Below are 24721 nucleotides of genomic sequence, written 5' to 3'. Positions count from 1 at the left end.
CAGTGTTGGGGGTAACGCATTACAAGTAACGCGAGTTACGTAATCAGATTACATTTTTCAAGTAACTAGTAAAGTAATTTTTAATTTATTAATTTACAAGAGAATATCCGAGTTACTTTTTCAAATAAGTAACGCAAGTTACTTTTTTTCCCCCAATTGACAGCTCTCCAGATGTTACTGTAGTTCTAAAATAAATATAAATATGCATTAATTCATCTCACTCACAAAAAAAAAAACACGGATTCAGTATTCCTCAAAATGAATAAAAATAATGCAACTCCGAATATGATGCAAACCTGCAATAATTAAATTTTAAACAACACAAATATCCTTTATGTATTTAATCCCATTCTATTTGCTTCTGACCTTCGATGATCCAGTTCAACCGTACTAATAAGCCAAAATTACTCTAGACAAACACTTGTCTTTTTTTATTGCTGAAGTGTGTTGAAATGTCTTCTTCTGCATTCTACTGTACGGACCTAAATGTACTTTCCCTTCAGTCTGAGGCTTATTCATTTCACTTTTGGTGTGAAAGGCTTTTATATTTTCCAAAAATAGAACTTTTTTATTTAAAAAACAAACAAGCAAGCCCTGTCCAGATTTAAAAAGTAACGCAAAAGTAACGCAACGCATTACTTTCCATAAAAAGTAACGTAATTAGTTACTTTTTTATGGAGTAACGCAATATTGTAACGCATTACTTTTAAAAGTAACTTTCCCCAACACTGGAGGTAAGTAATGCAGGAAGTATTCAAATGGAATTAGTAGCAAAGTCATTGAGTCCTCTACGGGTACACGAGACCGGACAGTGAGGGTGTCTGAGGTGTGTGCTTTTATGCAGGCTGATAAAATATAGGAATAAAATACTTAAATTAACAACAAAACAGTAGCTGATTCAGAAGCTCCAGATTGTCATAGCAAAGTCAGAATGACCTCCTCTCCTAGGTTCACGAAACGGTCGTCCATAAAATGCATTGCTGTTCTGTTGTAAGTAATCTTAAAGATTCCTAAATGCGTCTACTTTCGGAAGGCCAAATAAAGTGCTTTTGTGTTCGCCTAGAAACACACAGCGTCTCCCTGACATGCTGCTTCAACACTAACTGGGTTACTGAAACCACGCCTTCTTTCTTTGCGTGCACATTTGGGCCGCATTCCGCAAATATTTCCACATAGTGAAGTAGATATGTGGGGGCGTGTTGGAACGAGGCGTTTTAGGGGGGCGTGGCAGAGTCTTAGCTTTGATAAAGAATATCTCTTTGGTTTTGAGACTTTAGTCTTTGCAACTTCAGAGATCTTATCTATGCACAATCAGCTTGTAACACTCCAAAGAGAAAGGAAAACTTGAAATCGTGTCATATGACCCCTTTAATAACTTACTCTTGTGACACTCATGGTTACTTATTTATTTTTTATGTTTTTGAAATAAGTCTCTTATGCTCTGCATGTATTTGATAAAAAATATAGTGAAAACAGTAGTGTAAAATAATATTACAATTTAAAATAACAGTTTTCTATAATACATTTTAAAATGTAATTTATTCCTGTGATGGCAAAGCTGAATTTCTAGCAGCCATTACTCCAGTCTTTTATGTCACATGATCCTTCAGAAATCATTCTGATGATTATGATGATTTGGTGCTCAAGAAACATTTATTTTTATTAGGGTTTAAAATATTTTGCTGCTTTATATATATATATATATTTGTATTTTAAACAGAAATATTTTGTAACTAATGCCTTTAGTGACACTTTAATGATCAATTTAACACATACTTGCTGAATTTAAATATTTTCTTTCATTCTTGAATTTCTTTTAAACCAGACATCACAGTAAAGACAAAATTCATGTCCCATTCATGTTACAAGTCAACAGACTGTGGCTGCCTTGAGGGCAAAGTTATGATAATGTCAGAATGACAAAGCAAGAATGAACTTCTATTGTAAAATCACCAATGTAAAGTTTCAACCAATGGGTTTAATTTTTTACAAATGTTCCACAAAGCTTTAGACATTCCCTCTGTTAACCATTTCCCTCCTTTAGAGGAAGCCAGGTGAGACAGATCCTCAACCAGGTTGAACACAGAGCACTAGGATGAAGTTTGAAGATCTTCTCTCAGAAATGAATGGATTCGGATGTTTCCAGAAGATGGTCCTGTGCATCAATTTCTTTGGGCGATTCAGTCTTGCGTGTCATTTCTTGTTAGGCAACTTTATTGCTGTTATCCCCTCTCACCATTGCAGCATCAGCTCTCTGGATGCTGATGAGATCTTTGAGAACCTGACTCAGGAGGAGAGACTGATTGTCAGTATTCCAGTGCAGGAAGATGGGACTTCTGCTTCCTGTCACATGTTCTCTTATCCTCAGCTCCACCTGCTGTCAAACTCCTCCAGCCCCTCAGAGGCTGCTGCAGTCCAGTGTCAGAATGGATGGGAGTATGACAACAGCACGTTCATCAGCACTCTCGCCACACAGGTGAGAAGACTCCTGCTTTTTTTATTTATTGCTGATTTATACACTTTGTACTTTTCTCTAACACAACCAAACAAAGAAACTTCTTTATTTGGTTGTGTTGTGAGTATTTGCAGCGTGTTTCTTTATTTGTTTGCGTTGTGAGCATTTGCAGCACCTGCTGTCAAACTGATGAAGGAGTATGACAACAGCACGTTCATCAGCACTCTCGCCACACAGGTGAGAAGACTCCTGCTTTTTTTATTTATTGCTGATTTATACACTTTGTACTTTTCTCTAACACAACCAAACAAAGAAACTTCTTTATTTGGTTGTGTTGTGAGTATTTGCAGCGTGTTTCTTTATTTGTTTGCGTTGTGAGCATTTGCAGCACCTGCTGTCAAACTGATGAAGATGTTTTCTTGATTTGCTGGTGCTTTTTCTATTTGCATGTGTTTTTTGAAGTTGCAGCGTGTTGAGCTCTCTCGGGCATCGTACAGATGCTTCAATGGATAATTCACCCAAAAATGACAATTCTGTCATAATTTACTCACCCTCATGTTGTTCCAAACCTGTATTACTTTCTTTCTTCTGTGGAACACAAAAAATTTATGCTGGTAACCATCAGTTTTGGTCACCATTGATTTCCATTATATGGACAAAAAACACAGATATATATTTTTTTTATGTTCCACAGAAGAAAGAAAGATCATACATGTTTGGACAACATAATTAAAATTTTTGGGAAACTTTCTATTTAAATCAATCTCAGTTGAATTAAAAACACAGGCCATTTTTCCAAAGAATCTAATCAATAGCTTTCACAAGAGGTATTTTTGTTTTTTTGCACCTGCACTTTCTAAATGGATACATGTCTGTTGCTGCACAGGTTTGGGCGTAAGCCAATGCTGCTGTTGTCGCATATGTTAGGAATGGGTTTTGGATTGTCGAGTGTTTTTTCCTCCTCCTTCATCATGTTTGCAGTGCTCTCAATATAAAATAATTAACATTTCATAAATATTAATTTTGATATTGTTATAGGTGGGTTCCACAGTCAGAGCGGTGGCTGATAGCTAATGGGAAGTTGGATAAAGCTCATTATTAAAAATAAATTATTTCCAACATAAAACCTGAGTTGAGAGAATCTCAATTAATATCCAGAAGGAAATCCAAAATATCACTGAAAAAATATTAGTTTTTTTAAAATACCAGAAATATATTTTTGTTTACAATGGTCCAGTATAGCAAACTTTCTCCCTTCTTAGAAACAGATTACTGAAAAAACAAAATGTAGCTTGGTTCTATCCATCAGTTGTTGATTGGATGGAGGCAGATCTGAACGCCAGCTTGCAGTCAACTGTAAGAAAAGGGCAGGGTTTTAGCAGACGAGATGATGAAGTCAGACATATGTCACCAGAGAGAAGTCTGTCGTTTCACGGGAAAATCAAGTCATGAAAATGTAATAAAAAATAGTAAGGTAAATAAAATAAAATAAAATAAAATTAAAAATTAACATGCATGGATAAATTGTTCGCAGTAAGATCTACAACATGCTTTTTGAAAATAGATTCTGAGTTTTTGTTAATCAAATATTGTTTGGATGGTCAAAACTGGCTGTCACATACTATAAAACAACAACCCAGTTTTTCTGAAACAGGATCTAAATACCTTTATTGGCTAACATTACCCAATGTTCCATGGACTCTATGGAGAAATGTCAGCAGAAAACTTGTTTTTAGAGGAAGAGCAATTTACTACAAAGATTACAAAGCCATATTTTTTTCCTTCAGAATAACATGCACAGATTCAAATAATCTCAGGAACATGCAATGAGAAAGTAAAAGAGGCTCGATACTGTGTTTGTTTTCTTGCTTTTACTTTAGCGTAGTTTGCTAACATACATTTAAACATATTTGTTTTCCTCTCTGTCTTTCTCTAGAATTTGGCTAAAATCATAGTTACTGACAGAGTAAACAGCAAGTATTCATACCTGGATCTGGTCAGGACCCCTATGAGGAGACTGGCTTTACTCACAGGAATCAGCTGGTGTGTACTGAACTATCAAATCACAAACACATGCCACTGTTCCATCAGTAAAATGACGTTTATACGTTTATAAAAGGACGGTTTTCTGTCGCCACTGTTGCCTATGGAATTAGTTTCAACATTTCAAGCTTTGGGCTAAATATGTACCTCACTCAGTTTGTGTATGGAGCTATTGAAATTCCTGCTAAATTGAGCATCTTTTACCTGCTGGATAAGTTTGGAAGAAGCATAACTCAGGCTGGATCACTGCTATTAGTTGGAATCAGCCTAATGATTAACATATTCATACTCAAAGGTGAGAGACTTACAACCAGTACCGCCGCTCCCTATACGCAGAGTACGCAGTTTGGTAGGGCACCAACTCCCAGGGGGGCACCATCCCAGTTGCTCAAAAAAAAAAAAACACTTTCGTTCTATATTAATATTAACATATACATATACATAAATAAAAATCTAAACATTAACATATATACTATATACAGTGCCTTGCAAAAGTATTCATACCCCTTCATTTCTTTCACATTTTGTTATGTTGCTGCTTAAAATTACTTTTTTTCCGCACATCAGTCTACACTCCATACACCATAATGACAAAGCAAAAACAGAATTGTCACAACTTCATAAATTTATTAAAAATAAAAAACTGAAAGAAGTACATTGCACATAACCAAATATTTAGCTGAAGAACATTAACAGCCTCAAGTCTTTTTTTGTTTGATGCGACAAGCTTTGCACATCAGCATTTGGCAATTATCTGCCATCCTTCTCCTCATCTCTTCACCTCTCAAGCTCTGTCAGCTTGGATGGGGGCAGATGCACATTTTCAGGTTTCTCCAGAAATATTTGACTGGGTTCAATCCCAGGCTCTGGCTGGGCCACTCAAGGACATTCACACAGTTGTCTATAAGCCACTCTTGCTGTGTGCTTAGGGTCATTGTCCTGTTGGAAGGTGAACCTTCTGGCCAGTCTGAGGTTCTGAACGCTGGACTGGGTTTTCATTAAGGCTATCTCTATATTTTGCTGCACAGAGCGTTCCTTCTACTCTTACGAGTCCCTCAATCCCTGCTGCTGAAAAACAGCCCCACAGCATGAGGCTGCTACCAGCACACTTTACTTTTGGGATGGTACTCTGCAGGTGATGATGCGTGTGCTATTCTCCTCGGGTGAGTTCTACAGTTCAGAACCCTGGGTTCCTCCAGCACTGTTGGTGTCGAGCACTTGCGTGCATGCCCTGTTGGTCAGCCCCTGTGTTAGACTAGGTGCCTCCATGTGTTGTGATTCCCCTCTTTGGGCAATCCCACGTGTGTATTTCCACAGTAAGTCTCTCTCGGCAGCATGTGTCTTTCCCTTGGCAAGCCACCCTTGCCATCTCTGACGCTGAAACACATCCACCCTGCAGGCTGGGTACCTCAGAGATTCATATGTATCACCGCTACGCTAGTTGATATGTGCTTGGTAAGACCTCCTACGAGCAGGCAGCCTATTAGCATACTTCCAGCTGGAATATGCTACCCAGTGCATTCTGTGTTAGATATAGCCCTTCGCTCATGCTGGCCTCACGGCAGGGTGCTATCACTTACGCAGGTCACTGGAAGACAGCCACTGTGGCGTTTTGGAAGGGACCCCATTCGTCAGTTTGTTCTGACGTAATGTCTCCGTTCCCTCCTTCAGGGAACGAGGGTTACATACATAACCTAGACGTTTTGTAAACCACAAAACCTTGCACAATGAGCTTGTTGAATAACAACTGTCTGAAAGGTTTTCTAAGCGCAGATCAGTGTTTGTGTTTTAATGAAGACAAAAGTTAATCTCTACAAATTACCATACAAACAACCCAATCTGTCAGCATCACCTAAGAATGTTTCTACTTTTCTACTTTTCTAAATCATTTAGATGGCATATTTTGCTAGTTTGTGTCAAATATTTATGACAAATAAACTTATAGTTTTATCTAATAAAATCCTTCTTAACACTAGCCAACAACTCAATATGACAACTCTGACAAAAGATGTATTACATGATCAGACGGAGCTTGCCTTTCTTCTGCAAAATCCAGAAATTGAGTCCCTATAAAATATCTACCAAGAGAAAATTGATCATAAAGGGACTGAAACTGTTTATGATATATTTATTTATGTATGAGCAAATCATGTATATAGCCGAAGAGTCCTAGTGTGACAAGATATCATCTGTAAGGTAAGGAACGGTGTCAATGTCCATGTGCATTAACCACGTGAACTGCACCCGACGATACGCTCTTTTACAAGCATTAACAACCAAATCACAAATCATTCACCCCTGCTGAGAAGATACTATGGGTAGCAGATTGTCTGAAGATATGGACACACACACACACAAAACCACAGCAGCTTTTATATTGACCAAAGTACAAAATGCATCTGACTTTCAGTTACCTTAACCTTTGATATCCCATAAAAACACACCACATAAACCAGGGATTTTGTGGGAAGACACTGAGGAAAGTGTTTCAACAAAAAGCATGAAGTTTGAAGATCTAATTACGCAGATCAATGGATTCGGCAGGTTCCAGAAGATGCTTCTTTGCATCAGTTTTATAGGACGATTCGCTATACCGTGTCACCTTTTATTAAGCAACTTTATCGCCGCCATCCCATCTCACCACTGTGATATCAGTTCTCTGGATGCTGAGGGAATCTTTGGAAATCTGAGTCGGGAGCAGAAACTCACTGTCAGTATTCCAGCTCAAGATGATGGGACTCCTGCTTCTTGTCACATGTTCTCTTATCCTCAGTTTCATCTGTTGACAAACTCCTCTAGCAGCGCAGAACTTACAGTAGGCTTGTATGTATAATTGACAGTATGGCATGGTCTGTTGGGAGCACCTCATTGTCTCTTATTGCATTCTGTATCAGAGACTGGAGATGGCTGACAGTGGCTGTCACTTCACCTTTACTGCTATCCACAGTCCTCTGGTGGTAATGGACCTTGCATATTCTGTCAAATTAAAATTATAACATTATTGTTATGAAATGTTATATAGAGCAAATGTTTCTGATGTAGGTGGGTTCCAGAGTCGGCTCGATGGCTGATAGCCAATGGCAAGGCTGAAAAAGCTCATTATTATCTTCATAAATGTGCTGTCATGAACTGCAAGGAGGAAGTTATCTCAAAAATCAAACCTGAGGTGAGAGAAAACGATATACAGTATATAATGTTGGATTGATCACTTTTTTTTTTTTTATCAGGTTTTTTGTCCTCCCTTTCACATCCAAAAAAAATGTAATAAAATAGTTGGGAAATTTGAGTTGTGAAATTACATGAAAGGTTCCAGTTTCACGCCCCATAGAGTCACTTCAGATCAAAGTGTCATGATAAAACTAGTGATATTTTCATTCATCTGGTTTTGAAAGTTCATGAAGCAGTTCATCACAATTCCTTAAGAAAAGTTATTTTCCATTTCTTTTGATTTCAAAGTGGGATCTGGTATGTGATAACAAAGGTCTGAATAAAGCTGTGACCTCCATCTTCTTTGTCGGAGTGATGTTTGGAGCAGCTTTTTTTGGAGGCATGAGTGACAGGTGATGTTTCAAAAAACCAACTGTATATTATGATAAATATTATGAATTATTTGCATTTTATGAAGACCGCCACAAGCATGAAACGTTTTGTATGAATAAACCTATCTTCTGTTTGGCATGTAGATTTGGCCGTAAGCCGATGCTGCTGGTGTCCTGTATATCAGGAATGGCTTTTGCATTGGCCAGCATCTTTTCTTCCTCCTTCATCATGTTTGCAGTGCTGAGATTCTTTAGTGGATTCACTATCACTGGCATCGCTATTGTCTCAACCGTACTCAGTAAAACCCCTATCGCAGGTCCTCAGATTAGGATTGAATGTGAATATAAAACAAAGTAAAATGGCCTTACTGTATATGCGTATCTTTCCTCAGATGTGGAGTGGGTGGACATTAAGCACAGGAGGCTTGTATGTATAATTGACAGTATGGCATGGTCTGTTGGGAGCACCTCATTGTCTCTTATTGCATTCTGTATCAGAGACTGGAGATGGCTGACAGTGGCTGTCACTTCACCTTTACTGCTATCCACAGTCCTCTGGTGGTAATGGACCTTGCATATTCTGTCAAATTAAAATCATAACATTATTGTTATGAAATGTTATATAGAGCAAATGTTTCTGATGTAGGTGGGTTCCAGAGTCGGCTCGATGGCTGATAGCCAATGGCAAGGCTGAAAAATCTCATTATTATCTTCATAAATGTGCTGTCATGAACTGCAAGGAGGAAGTTATCTCAAAAATCAAACCTGAGGTGAGAGAAAACGATATACAGTATATAATGTTGGATTGATCACTTTTTTTTTTAAACAATTGTCTGTCTGTAGGCTAACTACATCTCTGTCTTTCTTCTAGGCACTCTCAATAATAGTTACGGATGGGGGAAAGAAAAATTATTCATACCTGGACCTTGTCAGAACCCCTAAGATGAGGAGATTGGCTCTGCTCACAGGAACCATATGGTGTGTAAATGAACCACAGTTCAACAGTGCCCACTTTTTCAGTGGCCTTGGTCCTGATGTACTTTTCCCATTCATTTTTCCTATATGGATTTTTTAAAAGTCTTTGTTAAAGAGTTAAAAGCCACGAACCAAACAACCGGTTATGAGGTGAATCACAACATTACAAACTTTGATTTAAAGCAAAAAAAGTATTTGAAAATCAGACAAAATTCAAAGACACAAAACAATAAATTTATTGTAAAATGTGTATATTCATAGTACAGTGCATTTTGGTTGTTTCGATTCTCTGATTGTTGAAGATTTCATTGCAGAATCATGGGTAATGTAGTTTATCCTGCAGATTCCTGTTATTAAATACAATTATTTTAAAAAACAAGTTGAAATTATGCAGGCTGCTGGCTGCACTATAGCCTTCAGTGGCACTAGATTACAGAACAAGGACAGACTTCAATGTCTAAATAATAAATAATCTATTAATGGCTTTTCACTTCTTATAGGTTTTGTGTTGCCACTATGACCTATGGTATAAGTCTCAACATCACAGGCTTTGGGCTAAATATGTACCTCACTCAGTTTGTGTATGGAGCCATTGAGATTCCCTCTAAACTGATGGTATATTACCTGCTGGAGAAGATTGGCAGACGTAAAACTGAAGCAGGAGCTCAGCTGTTGGCTGGAATCAGCCTCATGATTAACATATTCATACCCAAAGGTGAGACTGGCAAAACCAACATATGATTATGCAGTGATGATTGTGATTACATGTGCAAGAGTGCTGTTGCTAGTGAATATCTTGGAAAAGCAGCATGATTACTTTTATATAACAGATTGATTAGACATTAAGACCGCAGACATCCCATCTGTCTCCTGCATATTGATAGCTGCTCCCCAATGTCTGCAAATTATATGCAGTATAATGTTACACAAAATTCTGTGACCATCTGTGATCGTAGTAGGCCCTGTTGTCACTGTGGAGTTTGAACTTGATTACACAGATGAGTTCAGTAGGGTAACCTGTTTTGCTGCCTTGTCAGATTTAGTGACCCTGCTGTATGCCTGTTGCTGTTTACATCAGACCAAAATACTCTCTAGGATATAAAATAGAGGCCTTTAGACTTCACCAGTGTATTTTGGTAACATTAAATACATTGTCAAATAGAGGGAGGTAACTTTTAATACTGCCTTGTCGGATTTGGTGCTGAATGTCCGTTACTGTTCAATTGAGATGGTCCTCACTGCAGAACACAAGATCCAGGGGGCGAGGTTGGATCCAGATCCAACTCCTCCCACCTTACATATACCGAAACCTACCCGTCTCCACCCGATCCCTAAACCCACCCATCTCCACCACCTAGATGTGGATCCAACCTCACCCCCTGGATCTTTGTTCTGCAGTGAGGGGCTACTGGTTCAATTCAGACCAAAAAATGGAGAAGAGAGAAGTTTAAACATCGCCAGAGTAAATTAGAGTAAATTCTTTGGTGCTAACCACTAATCTATAATAGAGAATATATATAGATCAGTGGTGCTAACGCTATTTAAATTGAATTAGTGATGCTACCTCCCTGAAAGGAGTTTTTCCAGGCTGAGATGTCTGAGATACGGCCCCACCTGATGGCAGAATGATTTAACTGCAGTAGAATGGAAAAATACATTAAAACAAAAACACTGTAATTGTTCAAGCCACATTATAGAGATACAGTACAACTTGAACTTACCAGAATGGCCACTAGAAAATACATTTCCTTTGTTTATTCAGTCTTACTGTGTTCATTATTCTCTTTCACATTCAGATCAGTGGGTTGGTCGTACTGTGGTGGCAGTACTGGGTAAAGGTTTCGCAGGTGCTGCTTTTTGTACAATTGTATTATACAGCTCAGAGCTTTACCCGACTGTCCTCAGGTAATGGTCAAAAACAGTATAATTTGATATTTTTATTATTTGATACAAATGTAAAAAAATAAAGGAGTGCACTTATATTTCTTTCATCCCTCATACATTTCCTCATTACATATCAGTGCACAGTATTTAACTAAATCATTTATTTGACTGGATCCTTCAGGCAAAACGGGATGGGCTATAACTCGTTCCTGGGCCGGCTGGGTGTGTCTGTGGCTCCTCTAGTCCTGCTATTGGACAGTTTCTGGGGCCATTTATCTCAGACCATCCTGTGTTCTGTGGCACTCATTGCTTCTCTGGTGGCCTGGCAGTTACCCGAGACACGAGACAGGTGTCTACCTGAGACTATAGAGGATGTCGAGGGTACTGGGTAAGTCATAACCTATAGTATTTTGTTATGGCAACTATAGAAGACTGCCTGTTGCTTTAGTACATGAGTAATTCTGTTGAGTCAAGGATGTAATACTGGGACCAAAACAGATTTAGTTATGTTAAATCTAAAACAATCTGGAAAGTTGATATGTGTACATGCTCATTAACCAAGTAATTTTTTATCATATTGAATAGGAAAAGTCTCATTAAAGATCATGACAAGCGGGAGGATGAGGAGAAAATGACAATGAATGGACACACTGAGGAGCACTGAGATTGTGTGCACATTCAATCTTAAATTTTACCCAAGTTGTTTAGTGTTCAGAGTTCAGATCCCAGTAAATGCACACAAAAACAAAATAAAAATAAAATCAAAACTTGAAAGAACAATTTCAAAGTTTGTTTAAAAGGTTTTATTAGTCCCACAAGGATTTACAACTTTCTCCAGTGACATGTAATAATTATAGCTATTTTAAATGGAGGCATGAATGAATAAATGAAAATCTGAGTTTGTGTTTGTGAAAGAGAGAAAAAGAAAAGAAAGAGCCTATGTATGTGTGACTTTTGTATAACTTTTTTTTTTTAAGATGTCAGTGGCCATTTCTGATTATCAGAATGCATGCAATGTGCAATGACATCTGCATATATCTGACTATGTGAAAAATCTTTACACCTTACAATTTTAATATGTAAAAAAAATGTCTGTAACAAATATGAGTTTGTGTTTGTGAAAGAGAGAAAAAGAAAAGAAAGAGCCTATGTATGTGTGACTTTTGTATAACTTTTTTTTTTTTAAGATGTCAGTGGCCATTTCTGATTATCAGAATGCATGCAATGTGCAATGACATCTGCATATATCTGACTATGTGAAAAATCTTTACACCTTACAATTTTAATATGTAAAAAAAATGTCTGTAACAAATTAAAAAAAAGAGCTTTTCCTTTGTGACTTAATGTTCACTTGGCATTTCATTCTCTGCATTTTCTTTCTCGTAAATGTAACAGCCCACCTTTCCAATGTTCACACCTTTTGGTCCAAACAGGTACCCGTAGCAGGGCACATGGCAGTATGGACTGCCCTCATGCTGCAGAAAATAGAGAAAATACAGCACATTATAAGGGAGCCTGAATCAATGATAAAGCAATCATTATGGTAGGTATTCTACAAATATTACACAATAATTCATTTACATTACATATAGGATTTACATTTCAGATTTAGCTACTGTTTTAATAGTGGAATTGAACATTTAATGAATCAAAAAATAATAAATAACAACATTTAATAACAAACAACTGACAAAATGTAAAAAATGCATTCAAAAATGCAATAAACATCTATCAGAGTAGGGAAGTTGAAGTAGTGAAGACGCAGCGACTGCATATTATGCTTTAATTGGAAGCAGTAGGTTGTATAGTAGCCTACCTCTGCATGGCCACCAGGGGTCAGTGTTTTCTTGCACCTAACACAGCGAAGACAAGGCCTGTGCCAGTTGCGACCCAGTGACATCACCTTCTCAGCTGCAGCATTAGACCATGACATCACATTAATACAACACAATGCTATATTTAATGGTTATATTTTAAAAAATTAAATTAAATGTATATTCAGAAAATTAACAAAAATAAAGAAGGTATTTATTTAAATATAATTTTTATATAAAGCATGGAAAATATAAATATATAATTCAATTATATAATTTTGTGTATAATTTATAACTTGATCAGTTTGTATATGGCTGTATATGGCTAGAAAATAACTACAAAGTCTTTAAATGTTACACTCCAGTCTAAATGATGAGTAACCATTGTAAACAACACTCACCTTTGACTTTTACCTTAAACTATTTTAAACATTTATTTATTGGAATTTTTGCTGTTCCTCTTTAAATGGACTCAATCTCAAAATGGTCAGACCGAATGCTGCACATATACAGCAGCACAAAACCACACACACACACACAGACACACCAACCACAGACATTCCTGAAAGTTCTCAAATGTCTGAAAAGTCATAGTTTTGATTCACTGGACTCACCGAAATAAACTGCCTTTCCACAGCCGGGACACAGACAAGTCTCTCCGGCAAACATGCGTGTAGTTGCAGTGGAAGCTACAAACAAGAGCAAAACCTTTATGTATTGTACATTTCTTTTAGCTTTTATATTCGTATAAGTTGCTGAACTATAACTATAATTTGAGCCAAGGAGGACCATAATTCATTAAAAATTACATATAGGTGCTTTTCTGTCTTGTGTCTCCTAGCATTCTATGTCTATGATATCTATTAGCCAGTTATTAATCTTGATCTGTTACTAAAACATTTTCATAACTTCTGGTTTGATGCTTCTGAAGGCCAGCTCCAGGCTGGTGCGATTAAAGCTGTGCTGTACGATGTGCTTTGATAAGGATCTGCGGCACTTCATTTCACAAACCTACAGTCTTTAAATCAATGCTTCTATCTCACATCAATGATGACAGACTGTTACCAATTTTAGATCATAATGTCTCTTCCCGTGTTAATTTGATCAAAGTGAACCCATGGTGCTTGGCTCATGGGTTAAGGAAATCTGTTACGTTCTGAGACATTCCTCCAGACGTTTCCAAAACGGTCCAAAAAAACGTCCCCTAACATTCCTGCAATCTCCCGCCTGTCGGAAAACACCTATTAACTGGGGAAATATTTCAGGAAAGGAGCCAATCAACGAAGACCATTAAAATTCCAATGCGTAAAATCCCTAGGGGGTCACTTTAGAAAACCATCCACCAACCCCTCCATTACAACACACAATCTCTAGTATTTCTGTTTCCCACTCAGTGTGGGAATCTGTGTGTGTGTGTGTGTGTTAAAAAGTGCTGAGGAAGTGTTAATGTACAATGGAATGTGTGATACAATGCAGCACAGACGAGCGTGTCAATATAAATACAGTGGCTAAGAATAGCATATGGACACTTAAGATACACTTAACTATGACTGAATGTCATTTCATTACAAGACAAAATCAAACCAAGAGGCATCTGCAGTCAAAAGATGCAAGAGCTTTTCTCAGGGAATAACGTCCCTTTTCTAGGCCATTTTTAAGTACTTTTAACCAACTGAAGTCAAGGTGATTGTAGTAGATGTATGAAGTCAGTTACCCCTCAAGTTAAACAGGTGTACCAGCAGAGAAAGCACATATGTGACCCTGGACCAAAAAAAGTCTTAAATATCAATTTTTCAAAATTGAGATTTATACATCATATGAAAGCTGAATAAATAAGCTTTCCATTGATGTATGGTTTGTTAGGATAGGACACTATTTGGTCAAGTTACAACTATTATGGAATCTGAGGGAGCAAAAAAATCAAAATATTGACAAAAAAATCGCCTTTAAAGTTGTCCAAATAAAGTCCTTAGCAATGCATATTACTAATCAAAACTGAAGTTTTTATACATTTACGGTAGGAAATTTACAAAATATCTTCATGGAACATGATCTTTACTTAATATCCTAATGATTTCTGGCATAAAAGAAAAATCTATAATTTTGACCCATACAATGTATTTTTGGCTATTGCTACAAATATACTCCAGCGACTTAAGACTGGTTTTGTGGTCCAGGGACACATATGTAGTTTACCACTTTAAAGGGATAGTTCACCCACTAAAATTACCCCATGATTTACTCACCCTCAAGCCAACTTAGGTGCAAATGACTTTCTTCATTCAGACGAATACAATCAGAGTTATATCAAAAAATGTTCTGGCTCTTCCAGACTTTATATAAATGGCAGTGAATGTACTGTAAATTGTACTTTATTGGACTTCTATTGGACTATTGAATATCACCACCCATTCACTGCCATTATAAAGCTTGGAAGAGCCAGGACATTTTTTTAATATAACAGAATTTATTCGTCTGAAAGAAGAAAGTCATGGGGTAATTTGCATTTTTGGGTGAACTATCCCTTTAACTAAGGACATATACCACTAACATTTGAGAACCAAAAAGTGTCCAAATACTTTGTTTTAATTTTTGACAGTATATTATGGAAACCACTTTTGCCTAAGAGTATAAGAATAAAAATAAAAAGGTAATTGTGACTTTATATCTCAGTGTGATATATCTCACAAGTGCCACTGTTTCTCACAAGATTACTTATTTTTCTTATTTTAAACTATTGCATAATTACTTTATTTTTTGCTTTAGACTTTTCATGGTATAAATATTGTTTTATCATTTCAAACCTAACAAACCATTTTGTAAAATTTTAGCTTGAAACACATTTACATTTACTGAATTCTTCAGTGTCACTTGAACTTTCAGAATTCATTCTAATATGCTGGTTTGCTGCTCAAGAAACATTTCTTAGTATTAGCAACGTAGAAACAGTTGTGCTGCTTAATATTGTTGTGGAAACAGTGATATATATTTTATCACGATTCATTGATGAATAGAAAGTTCCAAAGAATAGCATTTATTCGATATTATTCGATTATTATATTTTAACATTTTAAATGCATTTAACTGTCACTTTTATAAATGTAGTTTGTTCTTGCTGAATACAATTTTTTTTCTTACTGACCCCAAACTTTTGAACAGCAGTCTATGTCTAAATGACAGTACCTTTGGGTTGATTATAGCTGATCTGTGAGTTGGTCCAAGGTGTAGTGGGCGATCCGTCTGAAGGGCTGTTACATGATTTGTTGACCGGTGTTTGAGGAGGTGTGTCATATATGTAAGATCCCGCCCCTCCAATATTTACACCTACCAATGAGAGGACAGAACAGTGAGTACCATTCCATTACTGCCTGAGTGAGCGTTAGTGGTGGATAAAGCTCATATCTAAGTGTTCAGATTCTCCTAATGCAGATAGCATTAGACAAAAGCCAAAAATATCCTCTTTGGGTCCTGATAAAATGTATCTCTCCTGAACTGCGCACTCACTTGGATAGTATATTACAACCTGAAACAAGCATATTCTAATGTCTGAGTGTGCATTAACATAAGCTATACACTGAAACCTAGCATCTTACCAAACACAATATTTTCCTACTTCTAAACACACACCTCAGTCAGCCACTATATGTGTCTCTCTTATGTCGTCACTGGATCTGCTTTAACTCTTCTGGTGTCTTAAGTGTTTAGGAAGACAGGGCGACATTTTTATTGTGAATGTATGTGTACATGATGATATTTGTATGCATTCGGGAAGATATTGTTGCAACTATTAATATGGTTTGTAAGTGAAAATAGGACTGTCTGTTAGTGGTCATCGTCCGTTCCCGTCTCTGTGGTTTAGATGTATCCCACTTAACAGATTGCGAAAAGACAAATCTCCACTTCACTAGTGGATTCTGTCATTTGATCTCATGAGGAAATTAACTAATTAGAGTTTTAAATAAAGGTACCGAGTGAAATGTCCCTGTATAATCTGGTTCAACCTGAAAGATCTGCTTTGATCTGGATGATTTCAACCAACAAGATATAAGATATTAAAACCATAGTTTTCATTTATGAGTCATCATGAACTAATTCGCTTGTTCCAAACTTGTACGATTTTATGATATTTTGAAGAAACACAGTTATGTAAGGACTGAGCTCTTTTTAAACTTTTTAAAAAATTTCAGAAAGATGAAATGCAACTTTTTTTATCTTACAAAAACTTTTTAGCTTGGCCTTTTTTAGGTTTCTTTCCTTATCTCTTTCACACACACACACACACACACACACACACACACACACACAATAAGGTTTCTAGTGGTAAGTGTACTGTCTTTATTTGGAAGGTTATTCTAAAAGTCACTGAGAGTCAGATGTCACTAAATGAGCCCCGATTCAAACCTTTATTTCCTGTGCATGAACAGATGCCGCATAAAGAGCAAGTAGCACTAAAGACCCAAATACACATAAAAAAAACCTATGAGCCCCAAGATTCTCACTCAGCTTTATATGAAAATACATTATATTTTACATGTAAAGTATCTCAGTTGCACACACACTCCCAACATGGCGTACAAACTGCAGTCACAACTTATTGTACATACCTTTTGGTCCAAACAGGGTTCCATAACAGGGCTTATGACAGTAAGGCAATCCATCATGCTGTGTGTGAGAGACAATATCTTTATTAGTCCATTTTAACTTTATTTTACTTAATTAGCAGAATTTCTCATTGTGTGTACAGTAGGTTGCTGCATACACAAAACAAAAGCTTTATGTCAATAAAAAACACTAAACCTATTGAAATATAGAGAATATTTTTCCCAATTCAGTTTAATCGCTGACATAACCTGAACAAATATAAATATTCTGGCTTAGAAATACTAATTATTTGTCTATAAAAATGTCTATTTCTAAATATTAAAAATCTACTAAAACCTGCATTTTCAGGTAAGGTAAAATGATCAGAAGTGTGTGTGGAAGACAGAATGAAAGAGAGAGGCTTGTGTCGTGCTAGATTCATTAAAGGTCATTGTTTATTCTTCTGTTCCTTCCTGCTCCTCCCAGACTGAATAAAAAGACCCAGTTAGGCTCAAATTGGACTAAAATTCAAGCCTCCTAACACACACTCAAACGCATACACACTAAAATAGAGGTGTGTGTTTGAGTGCGTGTTACTTGTGCACATAACAGTGCTCTTGAAAAAAAATAAAAAAATAAATAACATGCTAAAATGAGTAAATACATATAATTTATATACATAATTTTTTTGTATTTTACATGAATCATCATCAGGGATTTTTTATGTATATTTTATATATTAAAAGCAACATCTTTCTCAGTGTCTCTGTTGTGAGCTAAAAATACTGTTTGTGTTCCAACTAAGAGCTGTTTCCAAAAGAACAGAATTGGGGAAAAAGCCAGTCGACAGCTGCAGTGAGTGAACACTAACAGCAACACACACCCTCCTGCTGTTTTGAACACAATAAGAGAAAAAGAGCACACACACAATAAAGGGAACACAGTAACTGTAATAAAAGAATAACAAGACTAAATATATCCTTCATTGAGACAATAAAGAGCTGTTTGTCCATCCATTTTTAATCAACACAAATGAAAAAAACAATAGAAAAGACAAAACGCTCCTTAATTTTAAGTCAGAACTCATCTTATAATTAAATTAAAGCTTTGTGTGACTATTCTGTTTGTGTGCATGCAAGCGTGAGCGTGTTGACAGAGAGAGAGAGAGAGAGAGAGAGAGAGAGAGAGAGAAGAAGAAGGGAGAAGGAAGAAAGGAAGAGAGGCAGAAAGGCAGACAATTGCTTTCTGGTTTGAATTAACTCTTATCTTTGGCCCTCCATTGTCCTTGTAATAGTTCTTGTAAACACAAACAGTAACTTTGAGTGTGGGAGAGGATGAGCATATGCTTACAGATATACCTACTTGTTCAGTAAAAAGATTTGAACTAGCTGTACCTGACTGAACATGTGTTTGAAAATGACAGATTACTGCTATTTCTCTGCCGTTAAGAATATTATGATTTACCTTTTCATATAAGAGGCAAGTAGCAGTAAAGCCCCAGACTAAAAGAATCTGTTTCACTTCCTGTTACCACAGCCAGTCAGTCTTCACCCTGTTGTTCTTGTCAATCTCTTTTCTGTTTTATACTGTAAAACTGACTGAATAAAGCATCAAACACTTTTTAGTAAGGATATTAATTTCTTGTCCTTTCGTTCTTTGCTATTTTGACGTTCAGGGATCAAAAAAAGTATGGGAATGGCTTTTTGTAACAATTTCAAGAAAACAAACATGCTTAAATGTTCCATCCAATATTAAATAGATAAATAATGAATACATTCGTAATTGTAATCTCTCCCTGACAGTCTGAGAACATTCCAGACAGAGCTAATGAGGTTACTATAAATACTAATTCTATGCGTTTACAGTCATTGTAGGATTTCAATTCCTCCATAAACTTCTACTCGTGATGAGTGACAAGTCTACAGGTGAAATATAGACTTACAAAGGGATGAACGATCATTTAACCCAAACAGGGAAACAAGACAACTCTTATCACTGAACTAGAAAATGTCTCCTAACGTATCAGACAGGACCCTCACACATGTCAGTTCAATAAAAAGGAGAAAGGAAACAAAGAAAGAAAGAAAAAAGGACAATGAGGGGCACCCAAATAGAAGTGGACAGGGATGACCTACAATCAGTGTCAGCTCAATGGATTGAGCTTGTGTGGTCGCCTACTAAACTATGACACTGTGGATGTGAAGCCTCACACTGTGAAACTCTGCTGTTACAGTACATACAGACCAAGAAGCAGGACATCCAGAATCACAGTCTATCTCGATGCAATATCAGCTTTAGTTCTGCTTACCTCCGCATGGCCTCCAGCAGACAGAATCTTACTACATCGTTCACATTTCAGACAGAAACGGTGCCAGTTTTTCCCCAGAGAGCTCACTTTCTCAGCTAGAACAAGGAGAGAGTATAATGTGTTATCTGATCAGAATGTGAGGTATATAATGCTGAGGATGACCGCCTTAACTGCAGTAATCTATATCTAAATTACACACAGTTAATAAGATTGCAATTGTCCTGTAGTGATAAATTTCTGTTTGGCTGCTTTGCATTTTAGTCAAATGGCCTCTTCTATTCTAAGTGGGTGGTTTGTGGCCAGTAAAAGCTGCTAATTGGACCAGACTATATGTTAGTCAAAAACCTAACTTTGTATGACTAGCATCACATGGTCTTCTTGTTCTATGTCTCTGAACTGAAAGAAAGCAAGAAACATTGAAATATCAAGCAAGCACTACTATTTAAAAGTTAAATTTAAATAGTTTAAGTTGGACATAAAAAAAATAAAATAAAAAAATACTTATATTCAGTAAGGATGCATTAAATTGATCCAAAGTGACAGACCTTTTGTAATATTACAAATGTCTTTACTATTTCAAATAAATGCTGTTCTTTTGAACTTTCCTTAATCAATGAAACTGTAAATGTATCACACCATGCAAATATAAAGCTTTACAACTGTTTTCAACATTAATAATAAGAAGAAATGTTTCTTGAGCAGCAAACCAGCATATTAGAATGATTTCCAAAGGATCATGTGACACTAAAGACTGGAGTAACAGCTGTTAAAAATTCAGCTTTGTCATCACAAAGATAAATGGCATTTTAAAATACATGCAAGTAGAAAACAGTGATTTAAAACTGTATTTCACAATATTAGGGTTTTTTGTTTATTTTTGATAAAAATAATGCAATCTCTTACCCACCCCAAATTTTTTGAACAGTATTGTATACTGATTTTCAGCCAGCTTCAGTCTATTTAAAAATGTTTTACAACTTCCACTGTACAAAAAACTGCCTGAATGTGTTCTCTCTTACTCAACCAGCTCTTGAATTAAAAACAAAAAAATATATAGTTTGCTATGAGCAAACACACAGTAAACAGTCATGGACTTTGGAGGACAGGAGTGAGAAATACAAGCGATTCAGAGAAAAACACACTGGTCAACATGCCACAATCAATTAATCAATAAGCATATTTTCTGTAATTATAATATACCTAAAGGAGGAGCTATGATATGATATAAAAACATTCTCCATGTTGACACTGTGCATGTGGGGGACTAAACCCACCTCCCCAATGCCCTATATGCTTACTAGCTGACATTCCTAGGGTCTGTCTCTCTCTCTCTCTCTCTCACACACACGCACACGCACACACGCACACACGCGCACACACACACACACACACACGCACACACACAACTAGTCAGGTCAAACAGAGAGCACACAGACTCAGACATATTCAGAACTCTAGGCTCAGTGGGGATATCAAATCATCAAGCTCCTCTTCAACACAGCCAGAAAGATAGTTACTCCATCCGCTAACCTGCAACAGTAGCACAACAGATCCGCTCACTTTATTCAAGAGTCCCTTGCCAAATTCTTACGTAACACCGTCACCCAATTCTCTTTTCACGGGCTATAGCATTTACTAGCCCAGTGGATACTGGATGCCGGGACAGAATACTAAACAGGAGCTGACAATAATGGGACAGACTAGAGAACATCCTCCAATGTGGTTGTGGGAGCGTCAGGGTCACTTGTTCTTGACCCATCAATAACAATACTGTTGCACAGGCTGCAAAATTAACCCTTATCTTCTTCTTGTGACTGACAGCTTGGGGTCCCAGAGATCTCTATGCTGTACGCAGGAAAAAAAAGAAATAGTAATTTTGAAATGAACCTATTATTTTACCCTAAATCTTTTCCTCTGACTCAGTTAAACTCACTAGATGGATTAATTGAACCTTTTTACAAAGACACATACTTTTCATGTTTATCAAGGACAGCAAGACCACATTTAGTCACGAAAAATACATTAAATCAAATACCAATTCACTATTGAGTAATGATGTGTACAGCAGAGAATATTAGTATATGTAAATTAATTGAGTTTATTCATATAAATCTCTGAGAACCCAAACAGAATAACAACATCCATGGTGGACTTTTGTTATAAAGCATACAAATATACACACATGCGCCCGAACACACACAAATCATCAAGTATCAGTCCAAAGTGTTTTTGAACTATTTAACTGGATATGGGTTATTTAAGACCACCAAAAGAAAACTCTTGCTATGTAACTCTGTCAATTTTTGCATTAGTTTATTCATTTAAAAAAAGAAATTAACCTTGACCACATACCCATGCAATTCAAGTCAATTAGTCCAGTCCAATAATACAATACCAATCAAATGACCGTGGCTTGTACTTCTGCTGAGTGATGATTCTAGTGGAAAACTCTCACCGAAAAACACAGTCTTATCGCATCTTGGGCAAATGGCCGTCATTCTCTAGAAGAGTCTTGCTGCTGCGCAGGTTCGGTTCTGTCTGTCTCTCAGCGGCGCTGCACACTGTGTGCAACAAGAGTCGAGTCGCGTCGCGTCGCGTCGCGTCGCGGCGTTTATTTAACTTTAAAGAGCCTCCGCGCTTGTCTCATGAATATTAAATACGTTGCGTGACGTTCGACCAGTAAACTCTGATTGACTGAAAGGTAACGAATCCCGAAGGCTTGGCTTGTAAATATTAATTAGGAAATACAAGGTTACCAAGCAACGTCAGCTTGACCTTGTTAATATTCATAGCCTTCGCCATAATGAGATTCGTTAATACGCATCGAGCTGCGTGGCACAGTTACGCCACGCCTTTGGCTTGACCAATGAGGAATGTTTCTTATATGTCAATCAAAACAAAAACACGCAAAGCTACCCATCAAACTCTCCCGACTTCACAAGCTTGTCACTAAATAAAAGTTGTTAGTCTGTTTTGTCTTTTGTCGTATGAATCTTGAGACATTAGGAGTTTTAAAAATCTTGAAAATATTTAAAGGCTGTAAGAATGTGTTTTTGTTTTCATTGACACGTGGTGTTTTAGATCAAAACCACAGCACTGGCAGTCCTTAACACCATTTGAATACTGGTCAATTTTGAGGTTTGGGGTTATTTTGCTTTCATGCAATGTCTTCTTTCAGAAAACATCCAAAATATACATTTAAGTGCTTATTTTATCACACTTTATGCATGTGTAGATTTTAATTACAATACATATCTTTAAAGGCTGTTTCCTCAAAATGAGTTTCCGGTTTTATTCCTATCTATATTCTGAAGGGTTTTACAGAGGGGTTGTTCATATATCATTTGCCTGATTTATATAACATTTTATGAAACAGCAAGAATGAAACAGAATTTTGAACCTGGCTTTACCTAATGTTCAGATTTCTGTTATGGAAATGTATTCAAATTTGTGCACATTTAATTAGTGCATGTGCACATTTAAACATAACAGTTCAGTAAACTTGTCAAATAAAACCCTGTCTTAATGCACTGTGATTAACCATGGGGAAATTTGTTAATTAGAGTCTTGATGAATTACAAAGTTTTCTTTTTTTTTTTAAATGAAGCACATTAAAGTGAGCCAAAGTTCACAATTTCACTGTCGTGTTGTTCCAACTTCCAAACATGTATGACTTTCTGTCTTCCATAGAATACAAAAGGAGATGTTAGGCAGAATGTTAGGAACTGACAGCCTCAGGCAACAATCACTTTCTTTGCTACTTTTTTTTTTTTCATACAGTGAATAGTGTCATTCTGTGAAAGGCTGTCATTCCACCTAACATCTCCTTTGTGTTCCAACAAACAAAGAAAGACATATGGGTTTGGAACAGCATGAGGATAAATAAATAATGGCAGAAATTTCATTTTTGGATGAACTCTGGTAAACCCAAACTTTGTTATGCTAATGTTTACTGAAGCAGAAACCATCCCCGCTCTCGTTCAGTAAAGATACTGTAATTAGTGCGGCCTAAATAGATGCATGTGAATGATGGAGGCATCAGTAAATGTACGTTCAGCTACTGGCATCACCACTGAGATAATAGATGATCTCATTCTTGTGTCCTTAGATGGGGTCAAAGGTCACCTCATGAGAGACAGCAATCCATGGTACCAACTGTTTAAGACTCTCTCAACTCTCACATAGTCCATTATAACACTGTCCATGGACCTTATACCCTCAAATGTAGTGTTAATAGCCATCAGTATTTCAGTATTAAACAAATAACATATTGTATAATAGTGTAATTTATCTCCCTGTTTCACTTGCTTTGTGTTTTATTTGTATATTTATTTGTGTTTCTTATTATTATCATTGTTGAAAACTGTGATACATTTTCAGTATTCTTTGACGAATAGAAAATGTATTTGAAATTATTTATTTGAAATAGAAATCTTTTGTAACAAAAACAGTATTTACGCTCACGTTTGATCAATTGAATGAATCCTTGCTGAATAAAGTATTTCTTTCTTTCTTTCTTTGTAGTATGTAATTATTTTAAAATATACCTTTTACAATGAAGCTTTAAGTAGAAAAGTCACCAGCTGCAACACACCGCTTAAGAACAGCCTTAGTTAAAATACTCAACAGTGAAGTAAGGCATATAATTGAGAAAGATGTTACGCTAAAATACTGTTCACTTAACATTCACTAATTGAAAAACATCTCCTTTGGTCTGACATCACTGTGAAATCATTATGACATCACTGAATGGACTGACCTGCGGCAGGCAGTGGGAAGAAGATGCTGGAACTTTGAATGAGCCTGTGTTGTTGCCTGCTCTTGCGTTTCACTTTATTATAGCGCCCCAGCTTGCGTCAAATACTATGTATGGGAGTACTGGATGTATGTATTTTTTCTTATTTGTTGTCGTTTGTTCCTTTTACCTTAGGTTAATATTTTACCTTTTACCTTATTTGTCTTAGTTTCGCCCTTTACATTATTTTTATATATTTTTTGTATTTTATGTCCTTTTGTGCTTGGAATAACTCAACTATGTTTAATTATTTAAACTATTTTGTTTGATGTTCATCACAAAAACCTTTTTTTACATTCCTATTAATAAATTGACATGAACGATTAT

At 36.5% G+C, this 24721-nt stretch overlaps 2 protein-coding genes across 4 annotated transcripts; one reads left to right on the top strand and one right to left on the bottom strand.

Annotated features, from left to right (window-relative positions):
* Positions 1-2095: 2095 nt before the first annotated feature.
* LOC107553267 (solute carrier family 22 member 7-like) lies at positions 2096-11991 on the top strand. The gene is made up of 10 exons (XM_016235447.1): positions 2096-2476; positions 7955-8058; positions 8182-8336; positions 8430-8598; positions 8684-8807; positions 8909-9015; positions 9513-9727; positions 10809-10917; positions 11078-11284; positions 11482-11991. The coding sequence occupies exons 1-10, from the start codon at positions 2096-2098 to the stop codon at positions 11558-11560; spliced, it is 1650 nt and encodes a 549-aa protein (XP_016090933.1). The 3' UTR covers positions 11561-11991.
* A 77-nt stretch (positions 11992-12068) lies between these two features.
* On the bottom strand, positions 12069-22228 carry LOC107553273 (cysteine-rich protein 2-like). 3 transcript variants are annotated; one of them, XM_016235459.1, is made up of 7 exons: positions 21995-22228; positions 19600-19694; positions 17315-17372; positions 15894-16034; positions 13325-13399; positions 12713-12807; positions 12069-12371 (listed from the first exon to the last, which is right to left on the bottom strand). In XM_016235459.1, exons 1-7 carry the CDS (start codon positions 22095-22097, stop codon positions 12237-12239), a joined length of 702 nt encoding a protein of 233 aa, XP_016090945.1. In that variant the 5' UTR covers positions 22098-22228; the 3' UTR covers positions 12069-12236. The 3 variants fall into 3 exon arrangements, with proteins under 3 accessions (XP_016090945.1, XP_016090953.1, XP_016090962.1); XM_016235467.1 differs by having other exon boundaries at positions 22055-22226; XM_016235476.1 differs by having other exon boundaries at positions 21952-22023.
* Positions 22229-24721: the final 2493 nt, after the last annotated feature.

Source organism: Sinocyclocheilus grahami, unplaced genomic scaffold, assembly GCF_001515645.1.
Source record: "Sinocyclocheilus grahami isolate Dianchi unplaced genomic scaffold, SAMN03320097.WGS_v1.1 scaffold18.1, whole genome shotgun sequence".
NCBI lineage: Eukaryota > Metazoa > Chordata > Actinopteri > Cypriniformes > Cyprinidae > Sinocyclocheilus > Sinocyclocheilus grahami.
The sequence above is the reverse complement of the archived record's forward strand: the minus strand, read 5'-3'. Positions and strand labels throughout refer to the sequence as shown.